Below are 20,004 nucleotides of genomic sequence, written 5' to 3' on the forward strand. Positions count from 1 at the left end.
TTGTTGAGCCACAAGGCGGTGTTAAGATTGGTTTGGGAGTTTTCGTTTCTCCGCTGTGAGGTGTTAATAGAAAATCCCCCGATTTCCTGCTGGACAGCACCCTATGTCGTATTACGATCTTCACATGGCTTTATAGGAATTTGACAAGTCTTGTTTTCCGTCCGGATATTGGTTGGTCTATCAGCAGTTTCTTGACTTCTTCCCTGATTCCTTGCATTCTGAAGCTCTCCAAAAATTTGATTGCATATGCTTGTAGGTCACAATTTCCCCCTGATCGCAGTTTGTAATCATCAAACTGTCTACCAAGTTTTGTCCGCCTTCTCAGAAGGCCGAAAATGCAGACACGCGCTAATCCGTGAAACCCAGATGGATTTCGGCCGCTGTAAGCTTGACAGCGCTTTGGTACACCGTACACCGTACACGGTTCTCATACCGAGGGGCCAAGACCCACACATTTGAGTTGATGAGTAGTTTGGTGAGGTCTAATCTGTTCAGCGCTGATTTGCAGTTTTATTCGTACACAGATTTGGCAGTTTCGAGCGTAGAGTCCAAACTTTGAAGACCTGTTCGGGGATTTGAGCCCAATCAGATACGCAATTGTTTTGAAATTTTCCTGTGCTGTTTTGCTTGCGTGTCTCTATTAGTTCTTGGGCTTTTTTCTCTGAATTTTGAATGCTCCAGAAAAACGCAATTTGTATTGCGTAGACCCTTTTGGCTCCTGATGTAACGTTTGAATGATTCATTGTTGGAAAATTGAGCGGAAAAAGTAAAAGCATCATGTCAATCCATGTATCCATTCGTCCCAGCTGTAGCTCTATCTCTTCTTTTGATCGTCTGCTTCTTCGAAAAAACAACTTGCCCTCTGCTCTATAAAAAGATGCACTGCTGCGCAAAATGCATGGTTGGTATGCGTCAGAACAATAAGTGGTGGAAATAATAAGCATAGCAACTCTTTCCGAGAAAATAGCATGTACTTGCATGCTCGATAAATGCCACTGCAAAGGCAATCCAATCAGTTGCTTTCCGGGCAGTCAAATCATTGGCCGGCGTAAGAGACTTGTTAATTCCTGTCTTATACAACGCCTACTAGAAGTTTCAAACTTATATGCCATAATAGAAAGAACGAGAGCCAACTAGCTTTCCTGTGCGCCCTAAGTTACGGTATCATCCAGGAAGTCATATTTTGCCCAAACTAATTATCTGCTTGCGTCGAAAAAATCTGTGACGACGGCGATCCAAGAGCACACTTAAGCTGCGCGAAGAGCGTCCATTCAAGATAACTTCAAAAAGCTGCCCTTTCCCAAGAGCATTAGTCCAGGAGTCCAAGATATTCCTTTGATGGCGGTCTTATAAAGACGAACCGGTTCATGTCCGTAGTCGTAAAAATTGTTCTCATTCTGCTTTCTTCCATGCGTGGGCGGCTGAAGCTTCCTCAAAATCGCGTCATATGTAGAGCACCTTTTCTCGAAAGGTTTTAGGGAATGAAGAATTTTTCGAATTTTGATTGTCAATTGACGGATGAGAACTGAGCTAAGATATTATTGGACAACTCGATAACTTACATCGGTCGGATCATCTGAGTTCTCGTGCCTCCATAAGAGCCGTCAATTCCTCTGCATATAATGCAACGCACCGGCTTCTCCTTGTACCGTTGTACGCTGTCCCCAAGAGGGTGAAAATCCCAATAATCCAGTTTCAAGTCAACGCAGATATCTAGATAATGGTTGTGCTATTAGGATACTGCGTTTATAGTCTTTGAACATTGAGCGATGACAATAGAAAATGCGACAGCCGACGGTGGATGGCAGATATTCGGTGCCTTGATCATGCGTCCTGGAAGTAAAGGTTGCTGAATAGCGGTTCTCTGCCAGGTCTTATGTATTGTGCGAATGAAATGTTGTTCTTATGTCTCTCTTTCAATATCGAGGAAAGAATTTCATGGAGGAATTGAAATATCCCTGAAATTATCCTCCTTTGAGCCCTTTTAGACAATTTTAGGGACCGTGTTCCGGGATATTAATTGTGATAGCGCCATTTGGGCCCATTGGTATGAATGTCAATTATATTTATTTTGCAATTTGATCTCGCCTGGTCCCCCCACTCCCAGATGCAGAAAGATGGGTTGCATACATCTTGAGCATCCAACCTTGGCATGTGGAGGATACCATGTATGCATTTTCATCATACACGGTGTCCTCCCGTCCGTAGCCCATCAGGCTATGCATCCCTCGGGCCCCGAGGGCTCTATTGTAGGTTGTCTGTCTTTGGGAAACCACGAAGTCGTTGTAGCCTTTGACCTCGCAGCAAGAATTTGGAGCCACTGGGGCGTGCATTTGCCTTGTTGAAATTATTCTCTTCCTCAGTTCCGCCCGGACCCTTGCATAATTGCATCAATGGCCCAAGGCCGTGCTCCATAGTACCGGTCAGGGTTGGCATTGGAGATTGTCCCGTCTGTTAATGGCTCCAATTTTGAGAAAGTAACTCCACCAGACACAGCTCAATAATGAATACGCAAATGCTCTGTAGATTTCCGTTTCCGATGATTGATCGCCATCTGGCTCATCTGTCAGCTTCAATGTTTTGTTAATTCCACTTTGCAAACCAAAAACTGACGGCGGTTTAAGATTCCATTTTCTGGCTTCTTTCCTACAAGCTATAGAACTGGTTAATTTCTTTTTGTCTCCAGCACTTAAGCCTAAGCATTCTGTCGACCTACCCAGATCGGGGTAGAAATCCCACTTCAGTGAAGGTATTGTATAGGTATAATCTTTGAGTAATATCTGATGATCAGTGCTAATTTGTAATCGAGCTATAGCTTTCTCGTAAAAGGTTTTGACCAAGATGGTCTTCTCTGATTAAGTTCATGTCGAAGGAAATTCAAGGATTTGGCTTAGAGCGGGGGTGAGCTGTGAATCTAGCAGACACGAGACGAACTCTGGCAATCTCAGATGGAAGGAGCGAACCCTGCGGATCATAGATGAGCTTCTCGTTAATTTGAGTCGCCGGGACCCTAGTGCACCGCAAGAGAATGGTAAAAATTAGACCCATCTTGACTTCATTGAAAGATTTATTCTTGCGGCTTTGTTTTATATTATTTATACGTTTGATTGGGTATAGAAAGATATCCCAAGTGTCAAGCCCACTAGCCGGGGGACGCTCATTTTATTTAATAGTATGCGGACAAGTTAAGAGCACTCTTCCCTCTCTGTGCCATGTGAATACTCCCCTTTAATCCACCTTGCTCCTCGACTTCCAAAGCCAGGAGTGAAGCCACTGGGGCATTCACAAGACATGCAGAATTACTGCGATTCAGTGACTCCTCCCAAAATGGGCCTCAGGGATACCGGCACGACATCCAGCTGGTTTACCAAGACGCCTTCGGGCTCAGATCTCGGGACAGCCCGAGTGGGGAGGAGTGAGGAAGCTTCGATACAACGCTCCTGCTCTCTTCTCTCTCCGCCATTGACTGGCGTCTCAGCTGCCAAGGCGACAGATTTACGTCTTGGCAGACTAGAGGATGAATATTCCGATTCACCCACTAAAGGTAATCGGCAAGAGAATAGAAGAAAAGAGCTGACTCAGGGCGGCGGCAATGGGAAGAGACCAAGATTGGTAAATGGTGGGGGTGAAGATCTGGGAGCCGTGGTGAAGAGGCGGAAGCTCATGCTCGAAAAGTGCCAATGGCACGCAGACAGGTCAAAGAGCAGATACCAAGAGGTGGTGAATGGACATCTCTCTCTTGAGAACTTCTCAACGAAAAGGTCGCTAGAAAATTTTCTCAAAGCAAGGGGAGGAAAGGGTATATTACTTCGTGATTCGGAGGAAGTAGACAAAGCTTCCAAACAAGCCCTTTGTTCAACTGCGGGCCCCAGGGAGATAAATCGCTCAGAGACTTTATCTGAATGTGTCGGTCCATGTGGCAGGCTCGGCGAGAGCAAGCCATTCCCAGCGCCTTTTCTGGGTACGGTTGTACCTCCTTTAACATTCATCATCTCCTCGGCTTTAATGAAGCAACGAATCCTTTTCCGAGCTATTGAGAAGCTGTGCCCCCAAGCAACTTTTATTGAGAGGGACTTTTTGGCTCACGCGCGACTATCTTCCAGAGAGCATTTAAGCAACCCGACGTGGGAAATAGAATCGGAAGCTGACCTGATCATCTCCCCGGGCACTGGCATCATCTGCACAACTATACAAAAGATCAGGCAACGCGCACCTCCAGGTAGCGCACCTCGCGCTGGGCTCAGGGAGCGTATTGATCATGTCGTCGCGCGGTATGAACATCTAATTATCCTTGTCTACGAGAGTGGTGTGGTGCTGCAAGGTGAACAGGCCAAAGCAATTGGAGCCACCAACCTTGGTGAAAACGATTGTGAAGCATTCGCCGAACTTGTTGGCCATGTTTCCAAATATGGACCAGGAGAAGTGCAATTTATCTTTGTGGCTGGAGGAGAGATAGAAATGGCGAAATGGATAGTTGCGCTGGCGATAAAATACGGAAGGGCTATCAAGGAACCCAAGCTGTTGCAGGACGAAACCCTGGTATGTAAAAACAGAATGACGTTCGGGGTTTAGAGTCCCATGCTAACGCTAGACATGATAAAGTGGGAGTTATTTCTCCGTAAAGCAGGTGTGAATGCTTATGCGGCCCAAATTGTTTTGTCTGAGCTCAAAATTCCAAGCGAAACACGAAAGCAGGGAAATGTAGGGCTTGATGCAAAGTGTGACTCTGGTCTCTCAGCTTTCGTTAAGATGCCAATCTTCGAAAGACTGAAAAGGTTCGAGCGCATATTTGGAGGTCAGAAGGCTTTGCTGAAAGTAAGCGCGACACTGGATAGAAAGTGGCGGTAACAGCTTTCGGCAATTGAGAGCTGCAACAACGATCCAAGAGCCCCCTGACGAGTATCATTCCCAGTGATCAAGCGATAGAAGTATCTATCGGGTGGTCGGGTGGTCCTTCCTCTTGTCGAGCTTGACTTCCAGCGCTATCGGGACCAGACATCATTCGGCGCGCCTTGTAGCCCGCGTTTTTGACGTCCGTCCTAGTCAAGAACGCGCCACCTGCCTCGTCAAGTTTGGCGCGTCCGTCAGGATCTCGCTTTAGCATAACGCGCATGATTTCGGCTGGTTCATAATTCTTTGCGCCTTCAGCAGCCATGATATTCATGAGTGCCGAAGGTCTCTTGACCTGATCCGAGCGTCGCAAGTCATGCGTATGAGGTTCAGAGTACCGGGTTATGGTGTATGCGCCTGTACGGGCATCATATACCATTTTGAGACGCGCCTGACATGTTCCACCTTCCCGTTTTGCGCGAACACGGGTCCTCTTTCTTGGCGTGCTTTGATCTGTTTCAAGGGAAGCTTGATATTGCTCATTGCCTTCTGACGGAGCTCCTGCAGGCCTTTCATCCGAAGGTTCACTATGCGGTTCGGCCGCAGTAGGCTGTGGTAATTGAATCCCTTGCTGATGATGTACTTCGGCTTCTTGCCCTGGTTCTGCTTGTGGACCTGGTGGCTCGGGCCGTTCCCTTTCCTCTTCTCGCGCAGACTGTGGCGGCTGTGGTTCTCCCGTTTCTCCATGAGCGCGGCCATCGCTCCCATTGATTTCCTCATCGTTCATTTTACCGGCATTGTCCTTTCTACACAGCCGGCATGAATAATATACATTTGTGAGAGGGGTGCCTTTTACGCCACGTGCCTTATTGCGGACCCATACATTGTCGACATACGGCCAATAAACTTCGAATTGGTGATAAGGTATTATCACGGGCTCATCAAGAGCAAATAGACGTTGCCGCCATGCCCCCAGCTCAGGAGGGTTATTGAGAAGCCCCATTGTCAATTCTGATCTTTCTATTGCCTCGATATCTGCCTTGTTGACAAATGCCGCATCCGGCTCGGGGGCCTTCTATGTGCCTTTTGAAAGGAATGTGACGTGATGGCGTTAGATATAATGCAATACTCTCATGCAAAATGACAGAGCAGTGCCAAACGTCAGGATATTTCAAGAGGCTTTATATTAACAAACGAATTTTAGATCAATTGAGACCAAAAGGGAAGGGACATAGCAGAGGGAGTGCAACTGGGGATAGTTAGGAAATCACGTGTCGGCAAACTATCCGCTCACCGCCGGCCTCGGCTGAAATATGACCCGGCCCTAACTCTCCCCCCGGTCTCTCTCTCTATTTTATCGATAACGATGCTCTTTCTTCTTCACATGCTGTCTTGCTCATGGCCCAAGGGGAGGAATCCATAGATACAGCCCCAAGATGTGTGGGCTCGACGCTTGAGACATTTAATTGCTCTGTAGCAGACACTGCACAAAGAGAAATAGCTGTTTCCAATGCTCCAGAAGCTGGGACTGCGCAAGACAGCAATGCTAGCTCTTCCACAGATAATCAAGAGGCATACAAAGGATCCAATTTCTTCAAAAGCGCGCAATGGTATGATTATTATTGTCTTCCCGCAAACTTCATTCATTTATACATATCTCATTATATGTTTCCTACATCATCTGTGCAGCTCTAACGAACTCCCAGGTCACCGGACGGAACATGCATCTTTACCAACAGCGAGGACAATAAGCTAAGAACATTCGTCTTGTACGTTCCCGCCTCAATCACCTCTTTTGGATTATTTCCATGCTTTTTCACCAGCCTTTTCCTAGACCCAAAAATCCAACCCAAAAGTTACTAACCATGAACTTGTCAGACCCGTTGACCTCCTCGAGACTCCCACCACGCACCATCTGAGCGCCTACTCAACAATCACATGTCCCGAGCCAGTCTACGCCAGCGCCCTATACCCAGGCTTCAACCTTCAAGACGGCGCGACAACTCTGGCACTCAGTTCCATCCGGGACCACCCCATCCAACTGCACTCCGCACTAGCACCTACTCTCTTAGCTTCATACCCACACGTGTGCCCTACCACTGAGAAATTCATCACGCCTCACTCCCTCCTCTTTGCTCCAGATGGCATTTCCTTTCTCGCAGGGTCGGACAGCCTCATCTCCATCTTCGACGTCAACCGGCCCGGCGAAGGCCCGTTCACGCGAATGCCTACTATTCCGTCAAAACGGAAAAAGCTCGTCGGCGGCGGTGTCGGGATGAAAGGCATCGTCAGCGCGCTCAGCATGAGTGCTCTCGATGGACTTGTCGCTGCGGGGACATTCTCCCGATGTATCGGCCTGTACGCCGCGCAGGGCCGAGGGGATTGCGTCGCCGTTTTCTCCGTCGTGGATGAAAAAGACCAACGACACGGGCGCGGACTAGCGCAGCGTCCAGATGACTTGTCTGACCTATCTACCTCTGTCGAAACCACTGCCGGAACCCGGGACCGGGAGGGGAATGTACCGCCCCCAAACTACAAATATGCTCCCGGCGCAGGGATCACACAGACCGCCTGGTCCCCTTGTGGACGATACCTCTATGTCGCGGAGCGCAAAAGCTCTGGCATCATTGTATACGATATCCGTGTGACAGGCCAGAAACTAGGCCGTCTCGAAGGCCGCAGCGCGCATACGAACCAGCGGCTTGGAATGGACGTTGTGCGTGTAGACGACACGCATGAAGTCTGGGCCGGCGGGGACGATGGCATGGTGCGCGTCTGGGAAAATGCAGCGCAAAAGGAAGGCATCCAGTTCCCGAGCTGGGAGTGGCGTGCGCATGGCGATCCGGTTGGCTCGACGGCGGTGCATCCGTGCGGAACGGTGATTGCGACGTGTTCGGGCCAGAGAAAGGTAGAGGCGCTGTTTGAGGAGTCATCAGATAGCGAATCTGATTCTGAGTCTGAGCCTGAGCCTGAGGCCGAGGATGTAGTCCGCGGGCAAAAGGGAATGGGGGACAAAGTGGGGAGAGTGAAAAAGAGTAGAGAGATTCAGCGGGATAATTCGCTGAAAATATGGAGTATATGAAGCAGTAATGCGCAATGACGAATTGATGACCGCAAACATGGACACATGTGTAGTTGTGTATAAAATAGTTGATGAATAGAAGAAAAATGAATTCTCTTCATATTACGAGATCGCGCCTAGAATTATTCCAAAACCGCTAACTTAATCTAAAAGGGAAAACAATTCAGCCATCAGTCCCAACGCCATGGTCTAGCCAGGTTTTCCAACACCGCTAACGCAGCCCATTTCCAATTCGCCATAATGATAATTTCTTTTTTATTTCTCTTCCCTTCCATCACTGTTAATGAGAATGTATACCGGCATCCTCGCGGGTTATCTTCTCCTAAGAATGCCGACATGTGGCGGACGTGAGTGCATGCCGAGAATCGTTGACGCAGTGTAGAGTAATCAATCTCGCGGGACTCGCGGGCTGATTGGAGTCTATCGCAAAAGCGGCGTCTGCTCGTTTGAACCATCGCCCTCGACTTGGTGGTGGCCTTCATCGTCTGTTTCGTGGCCTCCTGCTCCACCGTCAAATCCACCAACAGCAGATGCCTTGCGCTTTCGTTCTCGCCGGTCCCGAATTTCGAAGATGATTGCCATTACAAGTAAACAGCCTTGTAGAGCTCCAGTGACAAAATAGACGACCCACGTACTCCATCCTTGTGCGCCAAGACGAGCCGCCAGACTACCGGCCCAGACGAAGCTTCCTGGAGTCTGGATACACATCATTGGGATACTGAGGCTACCAACGTGCTTTAGATGCCATGTCATCCAGAGCTGCGGAATGTATTGGATCGAGGCGAGGAGTGTGGAGCATATGCCTAGAACGTTCGCCCATGTTTGTAGTAGTGATGGGTGGAGATAAAGTATAAAGGTACTGATGAAGAATGTCACGAGGATGTGAATGAAGCAGATGACAACAACACCGAGAGCGGTTCGTAATGCAGGATCGCTAGAGATGGGTCGCAACGGTGACGTTCGAGGGAAGAAGAGTAGAAAAAGAAGAAGTCTGTTGCGTGAGAATTAGCAATTATGAAAAGGTGGTAAGCCAGCCCAGCAAACACTGGCTGCCGCTAGATGGGGTGAGCGAAATTGTGCATACATTATGGTGAAACAAAGCCATTGCACACCCACTTGAGCAATACCCAGAAGACCAGCAAAGCAAGCAAATCCGCTGACTTCTTTACAGCAAGCAAGATCGGCACGACTGGCTGGTAGAACGAGAATATTGGCAAAGCCACAAGTGCCAGACGTTGTGCCGAGGAGAACAAAAAACGGAGAGATTCCTTCCGAGCTACGCCGTGCTATGATACGATAATGCTGCGGCAAATAGGAGATCAAAATTCCAAGTAAGATGAGTCTAAAACATTGCCACATTAATTGATACTGCTGTGAAACCGCTGCAGAGCTGAGGAGTAGCTTACATTGACAGTGTAAGATTGACATAGCTTGGCGATGCCAGCTCATCGCAATGACTTTTTTTGAGCACCATAGAGTCGATGATACTGAGAGACTAGGCGAAGCTATAGAGAGACGATCGCAATGGTAGGATTTGCGAGAGACACGTTGGAGGAAATATGTTGACTGGAGCTGCGTTTGACTAGCGCGATATCATCCCTGCGTTCACATGAAGTTGATAGGAGGCGGCGAGGGCGATACTGGCGAGGGAAGATAGACGGAGCTGATTGTGTCTATTCGCAAGATTTACTACCACGCTCGCATCTTCCAGGAATTGGTTTAAGACTGCTGTGAATGTAGCTGATGTAGAAGGTGATCTGTGAAAGTTGTTGATTTCAAGGGAACTCAAGCGGTGAACTGTCAAGGGCAGCTTCAGCCACACCTCCTTTGGGTTTAGCGTTCATCCCCGTCCGCCCCTCCCCCACAATATTATATAAGCAATATATTTTCAATGCTCAGAACGCGGGACTGCTGCTTTTTGGTGTTGCGGAACACGGGAGACTACAATATCTAGGATCATTCTGTCCTTGACTATTCGGTTTTGGCATTGCCATTGACTGGCCAAAATGGCTGGGAGCATCTTTAGTGGTACGTGATTTGATAGAATCATTGTTTTTCCTATAGCAGCATTTACTGATCTCTTCAGACCTCCTCGCCGCATGGCATATCTTTCGCATTCCCCTTTTTATAGGAGTGGCGATCACGTTCGTCGCCATACGTGCGGTTTCACGACTTCGAGCCTCTCGCGAAAAACTGTCGTCTTCTCCAGCGCCTAGCTCTCCAGCGTTGGACTCAAAGAAGGAAGCGCCACAAGAATGGATTGCTCCAAACTCACTTGACGAGAAAACTGTGTCTCGGGAGAACAACAATGCGGAATCCTCAGCTGCGGAACCAATTTCTGAAAAGGAGGTGCCGATTAAGAAGAAAACCGATGCTGCGCCTAAAAGAGTGACCGGAACAAAACGATCAAAGAGTCCGAAGTCCAATGGAGCAGACACTCCGCGCGCTCCGTTCAAAGTCCAGCCATTGGTTTTCTACGCCTCTCTTACTGCCAGCACCCAGAAGTCTGCAGAGGGTCTCTTTGAGGTTATGAAGACTGCTCTGGCTGCTTCGTCGCGTGCTGAGCGTTTCTTGGAACCGCAATTACACGATCTATCTTACATTGACTATGACGACTTTTTCATTGCGCCACCCAAAATCGTTGAAGATGAAGAGGCGGAGGTGCTATACTTTTACATGATTCTTCTTCCTACGTACAATATAGATACCACCCTCGACCCATTCCTCGACCATCTTCAGGAGACTCACCACGACTTCCGCATCGACACGGCCCCACTATCACCTCTGCTCGGATATTCGGTATTTGGTTTTGGAGACAAGGAGGGATGGCCGACAGAAGAGGATGGATTTTGCTCTCAGGCTCGGCAGGTTGACAAATGGATGGCCAAGTTGACTGGTCGCAAGCGTGCATTCCCCTTGGGCATGGGTGACGTGAAGAGCGATTCCAAAGAACGACTTGAGGAATGGCGACTGGGCGTGCAGGAAGCTCTAGCCGACATTGTCGAGAAGGGCGGCCTTGGCGAAGGCGTTTCCGGGAGCGGAGATCCAGTGGAGAGTGACGAGGAGGAAGAAGAGGAGGAGGCGGATGCGGAAGTGGAAGCGGAGGCAGACGGATCCTCGCCTGGCGATTCGGACGCCGGCGCACAAGCCAAACTCCGCGTAAAGCGCAGACGCAACAAGGCAGCTGCTGTCGACGATCTTGAGGACCTAGGCAGCAAACTCCGCAAGTCTGATGAAAACAACAACAACGCGGAACAAGACTCTTCGTCAGATGCTCCTCTCGCCGTCGACTTTACCACTTACGGCAAGAAGAAATCATCCGGTTCCCCGTCCGCCACCGCACCTACCGCCAAGGAAATGGTCCCCAAGACATCGCCAACCTATGCATCACTCACCAAACAAGGCTACACCATCGTCGGCTCGCACTCTGGCGTGAAGATTTGCCGATGGACCAAATCCGCCCTGCGCGGACGTGGATCGTGCTACAAATTCTCGTTCTACGGTATCAAATCGCATCTTTGCATGGAAACCACGCCCTCGCTCAGCTGCAGCAACAAATGCATCTTCTGCTGGCGTCACGGCACCAACCCAGTGGGTACCACGTGGCGGTGGAAGGTCGACCCGCCAGAGATGATCTTTGATGGAGTCAAAGAGGGCCATTACAAGAAGATTAAGATGATGAAAGGCGTTCCCGGAGTCCGCGCCGAGCGGTTCCAGGAAGCCATGCGTATTCGTCATTGCGCCCTGAGTCTGGTCGGCGAACCCATCTTTTACCCTCACATTAACGAATTCACCCGCATGCTTCACAACGAGCGCATCTCCAGCTTCCTCGTCTGCAACGCCCAGCACCCAGACCAGCTTGCTGCCCTAGAACAGGTCACGCAGCTGTACGTCAGCATCGACGCGAGCAACCGGGACGCGCTCCGCCGCATTGACCGTCCCTTGCACCGCGACTTCTGGGAGCGTTTCCAGCGATGCTTGGACATCTTGCGCGAACACCGCTCCCGGCAGCGCACAGTGTTCCGCTTGACCCTTGTCAAGGGATTCAACATTGACGAGGAAGTCACGGGCTATGCCGACCTCGTTGAGCGTGGAATTCCTTGCTTTGTTGAGATCAAGGGCGTCACGTACTGCGGTACCTCGGACTCTAGTCGGGCTGGGCTCACAATGCAGAATGTTCCATTTTACGAGGAAATCAAGGAGTTTGTCATTAAGCTGGATGACGAATTGAGAAGACGTGGCTTGAGTTATGGCATCGCCGCCGAACACGCTCATAGGTATATATCCCTTTTTTTGTTTTCTATTTTCTTATCTTTCTCCTTCCTTTTCCTATCTTTTTTCCTCTTCCCCAAAAATCAAGTTCATTAATGTGCTGTGCATAAACGCTGACCGTAATAGCTGCTGTATCCTCCTCGCCTCGACAAACTTCCGCATCAACGGCCGCTGGCACACTCTGATCGACTACGACCGCTTCTTTGACCTCTTGGCCGAAGGCAAGCCCTTTGGGCCAGAAGACTACATTGGTCCCCCCACCCCCGAGTGGGCCACCTGGGGACACGGCGGCTTCGACCCAGCTGACACCAGAGTCTTTCGCAAGGGCAAGAACCGCAAGGACGCCAGCGAGGCCGGCGAGACCGGCGAGTCTGTCGTCAATGATGCTGTCGATTCGTCTCCTGCCCTTCCTGGTATTTCTTCTGCTCCTCCCACTCACACCGCCGCGGAGACGGAAACCTGCGGATCCGCCGACACACCCGAGACACCTTCCCACTCCGCCCCTCGCGCAGGAACATGCTGCAGCTCCAACTCAAATTCCGCCAACGGAAATAAATCCGAAAGCAAATCGTGCTGCCGCTCTGAAGAAGAACAACTCGAAGAAGAAGGCGCAGCGACAGAAGAGCCAGAGTTTCATGCCAATTCGACAAATGTAGTGGTTAATACATTTGCTTGATATATATCTGCTTTTTTTCGTGGCTTTGACACCTTTAGCTCTTTTACGAAATAACACCTTTATCTCATTGACAGCTTTGTCTCATTGACGCCTTCATTTTTTTCTCCTCTAGTTGATAGAGATGGCTATTGACAGTGAACACTGGACACACGCTACGTTGCTCAATTGGACTTGAGTCTGAGTCTTACGAAACTTGTCTCGGTGGTAGTTTGTAGTTGCAGAGTAGTGGTGGTGGTGGCGGTGGTTACGCCTCGCTACCTACATTTCACATTCCCATCTCAAGGGAAAAAAGCATTTACGACCTATTAGGCTATTAGCATATTGAGAATGAAAACATTTTTTTGTCTTCGACTCTTTCTATTCCCCATATTCAACTCGTATTCAATTCGTGTTTTTTTTTTTTCCCCTTCTTTTTTTCTCCTTCCCCTTATGTGAAAATCAACAAATCAAAACATGTGAATCTTTTTTAAATATGTCCAGTGATCCAGTGCATGTACATGCTAATATCGAATATCAAATATAACTATCACACGGGTATATTTCTACAGACTACAATACATTACATAGGTGTAATCAGATGTTTTGAAATTGGATAACGTAGAGATTTTTGACTGAATGTATGAATGGAAGATAGGCTTTTAAAGGGAAAATAAAGTAAAAAACAGAATAAAAATAGCAACAAAAAAAATAAAAAATATAAAGTCGACAAAAATAACAAGAAAAGTAGAGACAACAGACAACAGACAACAAAAGACAAAAGACAAAAAGAAACTCGAATGATTAGAAAGAAAAGGGGGGAAAAGAGGGAAAAAAAAAAAAAAAAGAAAAGAAAAAAGAAAAAAGAAAAGTAAAAGAAAAAGAAACTCGATACTCGATACTTGACCAACTGTACACAATACGCGTGTCTGTAACGCATATCCTACTTTCGACGAAACCACTGATTCACTGAAATGACGAGAACAAAGTCACGATTCACGAAGATGATAGACGAAGACGATTGATACTGAAAATAAGTTACATGTTACAAGTTACAAGTTACAACTTACGACATGGTCGCGTAAGAGGTTTCAAGACTCAAGACTCAAGAGCCATGACAACCTTTCGTCAGGGCTTAAGGATTCAAATAGAAGAGGTAAAAGAGAGAGAGAGGAATGGGAGATAAAACATAGAACGAAGGAAAAAAAAAGCAAAAGAAAAAGAAACAAAAGAGGAGAGAAAAGAGAAAAGAGAAGAGAAGAGAAAATAAGATGACGGATGGGGTCAAAGATGGTAAAAGTTTAAAAAAAAATGGTACAAGGTATAATACGAGCTTTTTACGGGGAAATAACTTTTGAGAGCACAGTTCAAATCACGCCAATGTCATCATCACGGAGTTTCAAATCAAGTCGCATGTAAAAGTTGTCCAACGGTATCGATTCTGCTGAATTTTACTATAGCTTGTTCTGTATCTAGCGGTAGTACCGCGCTACATGTTTGCACTACAGCACCAAAGCACCAAAGCACTACACCGAACGGCAGGACAACAGACTGTATGCACAGTACTGCACCGTTACCAATGCCGGTGGACAGGTCCAACGGGAACATGGACTGCCTGATGGACGTTGCGCTTGTTGTTGGAGGCGCCTGGAGTAGCAGTGGCAGTGGCAGTCACATAGTCAGTCTGAGTGACAATGGTAGTTTCATTGACGGTCTCAGTCTCAGTGACGACGTCGCCATTGCCGTATCCGGCGTTGGCGCTGGGCGTGCTTGTGGGGCTGTCAGTCACGTAAACGGTGCTGCTGGGTCCGTTGGAAGAAGTGTAGACGGTGTCGGTGGCAATGGGAGGAACGCCGGTGCTGGCTGAAGAAGAGCCGGCGGCAGTGGCCTGGGTAGTCTGCTGGGCCTGGACATTGGCGGAGGAGGAAGAGGACGAGGAAGAGGCAGGAGAGGAGCTGCTGCTTTCGCTAGTGGGAGTAGCAGACGAGGTAGCGACGGCAGAAGAAAAAGAAGAAGAGGAGGTCGCTGGGGAAGAGGACGAAGAGGGCGCAGCAGCAGCGGAAGAAGAACCACCGACATCAGGGTACCCAGCGTTGGCAGGAGGAGGCAGGCTAGCGCTTGCGGGCTGCGGAGTCAAGTCCTTGCCGGCATCGGGAGGTCCGTTGTAGTTGTTGGCGCTGCACTGGTTCTGAATGTTCTTGCACTTGTTTTGCCAGACTTCACAGTTGGCGTAGCCGGATGGCGGAGCGGCTTTGTAGCATGCGGAATTCTGGTCCCAGCATGCTTGGCTGGCGTTCCAGCACCCTTGCATGTCCGAGTAGGGCGCGATTTCCATGCCGCACCAGTTGGCATTTTCCAGGACGCAGCCTTCGGGTTTGAGACCTTCAGTCTGGGTGGTCACAGCGGTGGTTGGCGATCCAGAGTCTGGCCGAGACACGTTAGGTCCGGGAATAGGGTAGGGCAGGTCCATGGGCTGCTGCCAGATATTGAAAGACACAGAACGGTCGCCGGCGTGAACGTAGCCGGGGATGGAGACGGTGTCAGAACGGGTGCCTGTCGCGCTGGACTGGAGGAAAACTTGGGCGCAACCAATGTAGAATTGCGGGTCGCCCTTATCGGCAGCATGCAGGGCCAAGAGCTCAGGACGGACAAGGTAGTAGCCACCGGCAAGGTCGGAAGGGACTTGAACGGTCAAGTGGCCGTTGTTGGCAATGAGCTTTTCGGTGCACCACTGGTTCGAGCTTTCGTCGTAACCGTCGTCCCAGATCTTGAACCAGCCATCGCCATAGCCGGGGTCGTGGATTGCAGACTCAACCTTTTTCATGTACACGGCGCAAGGACCTTTGTGGGAAGGATCAATGCTGCCAGGTTTGGAACCGTCAGGATACTGACGGAACTCGAAGCTCAAGGTTGCACTGCCATTGATGGGACAAACGCGGGACACGGGAGTCTCGCCATTGAAACCTGTCATATCTCAGCCTTCCGCCTGAACTAATACCGTGACATTGAATTGATCAAAGAGTTGCAGAACTTACCACAAGCCATATCATTGCTAGAAAGGTCCTCAATGGGAAAATTGGCTTTGGAGGGGTCGTTGGGTTCTCGGACGCAGACTCCATTGCCCTGGTTTTCGCCATCAACGTAGAAGTTGGTGAAGAGGGTGTGCGCGTGGACCGCCTGGAGACCAGCCAGGGCAGCCAGGGCGATGCTCTTTCCGGAGAGTAGCTTCATATTGACTCTATGATTTGATTGCGGAGGTAGTACAAAAGACTGATTCGGAGAGCTGGTTGCAATGCCAAAAATCTCAAAATGAGAGAGCGTATATGTTTTGTAACTTCAACAGATGGTCTCGATCAACGAGGCCGTGATTCGCAAAGAGCGTGTGGGGTTGGAAAGCAAAAGAATGTAAGACACTTCGAGTGTCAAAAAGTGCACCGCACAAGGCGAGTGTCGAGCAAGGAAGTCAACAGAAAAGAGGTGAAGAACAGAGACCACGGGAGGAGAAAGAAAAAGGAAAAGAAATCAATTACGGGAGAAGCAGAATGATTTAAGAGAAGGAGAGAGAGGAGGGGAAAGTGGAAACAGCATGGTGCACGGAGCACGCGGATGGAGGCGAAAGTGGAGAGAGTAAATCAACAGAACATGGATCCATTGTTTGACAAGGCTGTCAAGGAGTGTCCGGCCCTCGAACAATCAAGCCGTTTCCTTGGCGAATCTTGGCTAAAAAGAACTGTACCTCCGTAATGCATTGCAGATGGTGGAGGACTAGATGTCGTAGTTCATCGCGGGCATGGCTGCCATGCATCAGCTCCTTGCACGAGGCGTGCTCCACCAGTCGCCGAAACGATCCTTAATTGATCGTAGCTTATTTCACAGCCAGAGTCATTTCATGTTTCCAGTCATATGAGGTTAGTACACGGGACTTTCGAAGTCGATGCATCGATCGGTCCATCTGTGCCGCTGACATTGGATTGTTATCATTATGCTATTGTCACCCAGGATCAGACACGGTACACGAGCAACCTCAAAACACGACATTGTGAAGCACAACTTGCAGAGTATGGTCGGATTAATAATATGCCCAAATAGTAATTAAACACTAATGCGTCACACAACAGATTGTATGCAGGTACACGGGCGTCAAGAAGGGGAGGCAAGAAACAAATGACTGTTAGTTGAGGCACTACTGGACTGTCGAGATGAGGTTGCACTGGGATGTCGTCCGTGTTTCATTTGGTAAACGCGCGCCGAGACGGCTAAATTTCAGGGGGTTTCGTTTGTACTTTAAGCGATTGGACTGGAGCCATTCCGGACTTGGTCACTGCCCCTGACGATCATTAAACTCCTAGTGCTCTTATACTACCTATGTATTGTACATATCGAATGATTCTTAATTATATTGTAATGTCTTTGAAAGCCGAACCCAGTAAGTGAGTAACAATTGCAGAGCCTTTGAAACAACCAATTTCGAATCTAATATGTGGCATTGAACGCTCAAAAGGCATTTTGTAAGCATATATGGCCCCCACTGTAAAGCTATCAATGCCAGCCCAAATAGCTTTGCGTCACCCTTTCGAATACCTCTGCGGGATTCATTTTTATATTCCTGCTGCCGCTCTGAGTTCCGCTTCATAAATATCGTTCGTCTCGAATCATGTCGTTTTTGAGACTCTGCTGCCACTTGACTACTCATTTGCCGGTTCCCCTGCCATCACCACTACCCCGAACCCCGTTCCATCATCAAGCTCTCAACATACGCCTTGGTAACAAAATGCGCAATAGCTGGATGCACCGCATACGCACCGAGCTTCTGCCACGTTTTCCAGCTCTTTGAAGCCCAGTAGACTGCAGCAAAGGACAAGAGGCGCGAAAGTGTTCGCAGCGTCATGTATTTGGTCAGTGTGCTCGGCTGTGTCGCTTCGTAGACAGCGGCAGTCAACTCGAGAAAAACGGCGAGCGCAATGACTGTCGCGCAGATGAGCAACTTCGATAGCTGCATCGTAGTATCTAGGTGTTGCTAGCGCTCCTATTGTTTGCTTTGGCAATTCGAACTGGTTGTATGTTTAATGATATGTCGTAGGGACTTATATAAAGAGTGCAGTGTTGGTTTGAAAGATAGTTGAAATAATGATATATCAAATGCTTGGCTTAAGAGCATTGGCCACTGGAGTGCTGTAGCATCCAGGACTTATGGTTCTCGCTGGATACCAAAATAATTAGCTTCAATAATTTTGCGTCTGTCTTCTGCAAGCCCATTAGAATGAATAGTCGGTAATAGAGGATCAATCACCTTGGAATATTAGTATGTGTATAGCAGTTATACTTTTATATAGCATTTATGTAGCGCATAAAAGAATGCTGGCCATGTAACAAGTCGTTGAGAAATTCCTCGGACGCCGCTCTTCCATCTCCGATGTACAGTATGGAGTAAGTTAACAAGCGGGGAAGCTACAGTGGGTAATCCTTGAAGACTACGAGGACGGACTGAAATGTCCTCGGGTGTTGAAACAGCTAAAATGGCCGTTTCTTGGCATCATTTTTAGATCCCTTCTTCCTCTGCCCACTCCACGTTGAAACTTGCCGGTATCAATTTAGACTTGGTCGGTAACAGCAGTGGATGTTCTGGAATCCAAACATATCGACCAGCATACAATAGGATATAATGGATGCAAGAGTGGAATGTTATTACATATACTACACAGAACTACTATACAATATTTCACACAAACACACAGGGGAGACTGTAATTCCACACACTTCTCTCAGGATGATCAAAAAAGATCTTGGGAGCTTGGATATAGATGCCGCTACCAGCTGCTCGATATCGCTGCAATGCTAAATGGCAATGGAATGATAATACAACGAATAAATAAACATAAAGAAAAAATGATTTCCGCAACTCCCTTGGCGCGAACGCCCAACATTCTGTCCCCGAAATTTACGTTGCCAGATTTCTGGAGTCGGATATTAATACAGATATTTTGCTTTTCGTTCTCCTTTTAAGCAGGAATCGGATAACGTTCAAACTTTCCCCAGTCGCGTCAGATTGCGCCTTCGCATCGTCGTTCATTAGAGTTTAGATGCGGGGCAACAGGCCGAGTCCGGAGCATTTTACTCGTTGATCTTGGCGAGGATACTGTGACCTTGTTAGCAATGACACGGCATAGGATGTTTAGGATTCGACGTACTCATGGTCGCGGAAGAGGGAGTACTCCTCCTCGCCAACCTTGACGGGGCTACCACCAAACTGCATTGACAACAAATTAGCGGACATCCTTGGCATTTGCGCACAATGTCAGCATTCGAAACATACCTGAGGAATCAAGACCTTGTCGCCAGGCTGGACGCTAGGGGCAATGCGGTTGCCGTTCCTGTCGAGCGCACCGGGGCCGACGGCAAGGACCTTGGCCTCGTTGAGGTCCTTGACACTGCTCTCCGGCAGAAAGATACCACCGGCGGTGCGCGACTCGGCCTTGATGCGCTGAACCAGGATACGGTCCAGGAGGGGAGCAAGAGACTTGATGGACTTGAGAGCGGTAGACTGTAATAAGAGTGTCAGTATATGTGCATAACGCATGTTTAACGCAATGTAAAATCAGTCTGCAATGTCTGTGTCTGTGTATCCCATTTGTTCGCCTGCTGCTGCTGCTGCTGCTGTCACTGCCGCCATTGATAGCTGCGGAATAAGTCCCGTCTAGACTTGGGTACAAGAGCGTAAATTGCTTGGGCCATACTCGCGATCACATCTCATTACGCTCCGCCTAATGACTGCGCAGCGAGACCTTAAACGTCTGGCAATCAGTTGTCGTGAAGCCGGGTTAGCGTGTCCCGCGCATGCAATCATTGCGAAGGCGGCTGGAGCAAATATTGCAGCAGAGCACTCCGGGCATGAACAAAGCGTTGCCGCGCAATACAGTGCCCACGAACCCGCTACTCAAGCAGGAGCGTAACCCGGAAGCTGTGATTGATTCCATTCCATTCACGGCATTTCTTATGGCTCAATTGAACCCGGTATCAATGTTTCCGTCCGCGAATATCATTTGGGTCTATTCGACCGAACAGCGCTTTTCATCATCGAGGGTTTGTGTGTTATCGACCAAGTCGCAGTAACCTCGGTGAACGCATTTCGAAGTACCCAGTTCAGCAATCGAATGCAGACATGATCGAT

The 20,004-nt window shown here is 48.7% G+C and overlaps 8 protein-coding genes across 8 annotated transcripts; 3 read left to right on the forward strand and 5 right to left on the reverse strand.

Moving 5' to 3' along the window:
* Positions 1-3,327: 3,327 nt before the first annotated feature.
* Positions 3,328-4,848, forward strand: L228DRAFT_271139 (hypothetical protein; the record flags this gene model as incomplete). The annotated part of the gene is made up of 2 exons (XM_018335492.1): positions 3,328-4,539; positions 4,603-4,848. 2 exons carry the CDS (start codon positions 3,328-3,330, stop codon positions 4,846-4,848), a joined length of 1,458 nt encoding a protein of 485 aa, XP_018184878.1.
* Positions 4,744-6,052, reverse strand: L228DRAFT_41545 (hypothetical protein). The gene has a single exon (XM_018336573.1). The coding sequence runs from the start codon at positions 5,831-5,833 to the stop codon at positions 4,916-4,918; it is 918 nt and encodes a 305-aa protein (XP_018184879.1). The 5' UTR covers positions 5,834-6,052; the 3' UTR covers positions 4,744-4,915.
* Positions 6,053-6,223: 171 nt separating this feature from the next.
* L228DRAFT_250909 (WD40 repeat-like protein) lies at positions 6,224-7,957 on the forward strand. The gene is made up of 3 exons (XM_018333431.1): positions 6,224-6,440; positions 6,537-6,599; positions 6,709-7,957. The coding sequence occupies exons 1-3, from the start codon at positions 6,229-6,231 to the stop codon at positions 7,910-7,912; spliced, it is 1,479 nt and encodes a 492-aa protein (XP_018184880.1). The 5' UTR covers positions 6,224-6,228; the 3' UTR covers positions 7,913-7,957.
* Positions 7,950-9,672, reverse strand: L228DRAFT_250910 (PQ loop repeat protein). Its single transcript, XM_018333432.1, has 3 exons — positions 9,319-9,672; positions 8,997-9,254; positions 7,950-8,903 (listed from the first exon to the last, which is right to left on the reverse strand). The coding sequence occupies exons 1-3, from the start codon at positions 9,384-9,386 to the stop codon at positions 8,333-8,335; spliced, it is 897 nt and encodes a 298-aa protein (XP_018184881.1). The 5' UTR covers positions 9,387-9,672; the 3' UTR covers positions 7,950-8,332.
* Positions 9,673-9,840: 168 nt separating this feature from the next.
* On the forward strand, positions 9,841-13,175 carry L228DRAFT_285757 (hypothetical protein). Its single transcript, XM_018336373.1, has 3 exons — positions 9,841-9,940; positions 9,999-12,189; positions 12,311-13,175. Exons 1-3 carry the CDS (start codon positions 9,919-9,921, stop codon positions 12,858-12,860), a joined length of 2,763 nt encoding a protein of 920 aa, XP_018184882.1. The 5' UTR covers positions 9,841-9,918; the 3' UTR covers positions 12,861-13,175.
* A 917-nt stretch (positions 13,176-14,092) lies between these two features.
* On the reverse strand, positions 14,093-16,329 carry L228DRAFT_41565 (lytic polysaccharide monooxygenase). Its single transcript, XM_018336574.1, has 2 exons — positions 15,872-16,329; positions 14,093-15,800 (listed from the first exon to the last, which is right to left on the reverse strand). Exons 1-2 carry the CDS (start codon positions 16,065-16,067, stop codon positions 14,410-14,412), a joined length of 1,587 nt encoding a protein of 528 aa, XP_018184883.1. The 5' UTR covers positions 16,068-16,329; the 3' UTR covers positions 14,093-14,409.
* Positions 16,330-17,179: 850 nt separating this feature from the next.
* Positions 17,180-18,102, reverse strand: L228DRAFT_250913 (hypothetical protein). Its single transcript, XM_018333433.1, has one exon. It carries the CDS (start codon positions 17,833-17,835, stop codon positions 17,554-17,556), a length of 282 nt encoding a protein of 93 aa, XP_018184884.1. The 5' UTR covers positions 17,836-18,102; the 3' UTR covers positions 17,180-17,553.
* Positions 18,103-18,947: 845 nt separating this feature from the next.
* On the reverse strand, positions 18,948-19,568 carry L228DRAFT_271146 (chaperonin gros; the record flags this gene model as incomplete). Its single annotated transcript, XM_018335493.1, has 4 exons — positions 18,948-18,972; positions 19,025-19,083; positions 19,150-19,377; positions 19,545-19,568. The coding sequence occupies 4 exons, from the start codon at positions 19,566-19,568 to the stop codon at positions 18,948-18,950; spliced, it is 336 nt and encodes a 111-aa protein (XP_018184885.1).
* Positions 19,569-20,004: the final 436 nt, after the last annotated feature.

Source organism: Xylona heveae (assembly GCF_001619985.1).
Source record: "Xylona heveae TC161 unplaced genomic scaffold L228scaffold_13, whole genome shotgun sequence".
In the NCBI taxonomy this organism is placed as follows: Eukaryota; Fungi; Ascomycota; class Xylonomycetes; order Xylonales; family Xylonaceae; genus Xylona; species Xylona heveae.

Excerpts from the sequence above, each read along its gene's own strand:
- L228DRAFT_41545 (XM_018336573.1), bottom strand. The coding sequence starts at position 5,833 with ATGGGGCTTCTCAATAACCCTCCTGAGCTGGGGGCATGGCGGCAACGT.
- L228DRAFT_250909 (XM_018333431.1), top strand. The coding sequence starts at position 6,229 with ATGGCCCAAGGGGAGGAATCCATAGATACAGCCCCAAGATGTGTGGGC. Across the intron at positions 6,441-6,536 it reads TTCTTCAAAAGCGCGCAATG|GTCACCGGACGGAACATGCA; the intron begins GTATGATTATTA and ends ACGAACTCCCAG. Across the intron at positions 6,600-6,708 it reads AAGCTAAGAACATTCGTCTT|ACCCGTTGACCTCCTCGAGA; the intron begins GTACGTTCCCGC and ends TGAACTTGTCAG.
- L228DRAFT_250910 (XM_018333432.1), bottom strand. The coding sequence starts at position 9,386 with ATGGTGCTCAAAAAAAGTCATTGCGATGAGCTGGCATCGCCAAGCTAT. Across the intron at positions 9,255-9,318 it reads GTCAATCTTACACTGTCAAT|ACTCATCTTACTTGGAATTT; the intron begins GTAAGCTACTCC and ends GCAATGTTTTAG. Across the intron at positions 8,904-8,996 it reads TGGCTTTGTTTCACCATAAT|ACTTCTTCTTTTTCTACTCT; the intron begins GTATGCACAATT and ends CTCACGCAACAG.
- L228DRAFT_285757 (XM_018336373.1), top strand. The coding sequence starts at position 9,919 with ATGGCTGGGAGCATCTTTAGTG. Across the intron at positions 9,941-9,998 it reads GGCTGGGAGCATCTTTAGTG|ACCTCCTCGCCGCATGGCAT; the intron begins GTACGTGATTTG and ends TGATCTCTTCAG. Across the intron at positions 12,190-12,310 it reads GCCGCCGAACACGCTCATAG|CTGCTGTATCCTCCTCGCCT; the intron begins GTATATATCCCT and ends TGACCGTAATAG.
- L228DRAFT_41565 (XM_018336574.1), bottom strand. The coding sequence starts at position 16,067 with ATGAAGCTACTCTCCGGAAAGAGCATCGCCCTGGCTGCCCTGGCTGGT. Across the intron at positions 15,801-15,871 it reads TAGCAATGATATGGCTTGTG|GTTTCAATGGCGAGACTCCC; the intron begins GTAAGTTCTGCA and ends GAGATATGACAG.
- L228DRAFT_250913 (XM_018333433.1), bottom strand. The coding sequence starts at position 17,835 with ATGCAGCTATCGAAGTTGCTCATCTGCGCGACAGTCATTGCGCTCGCC.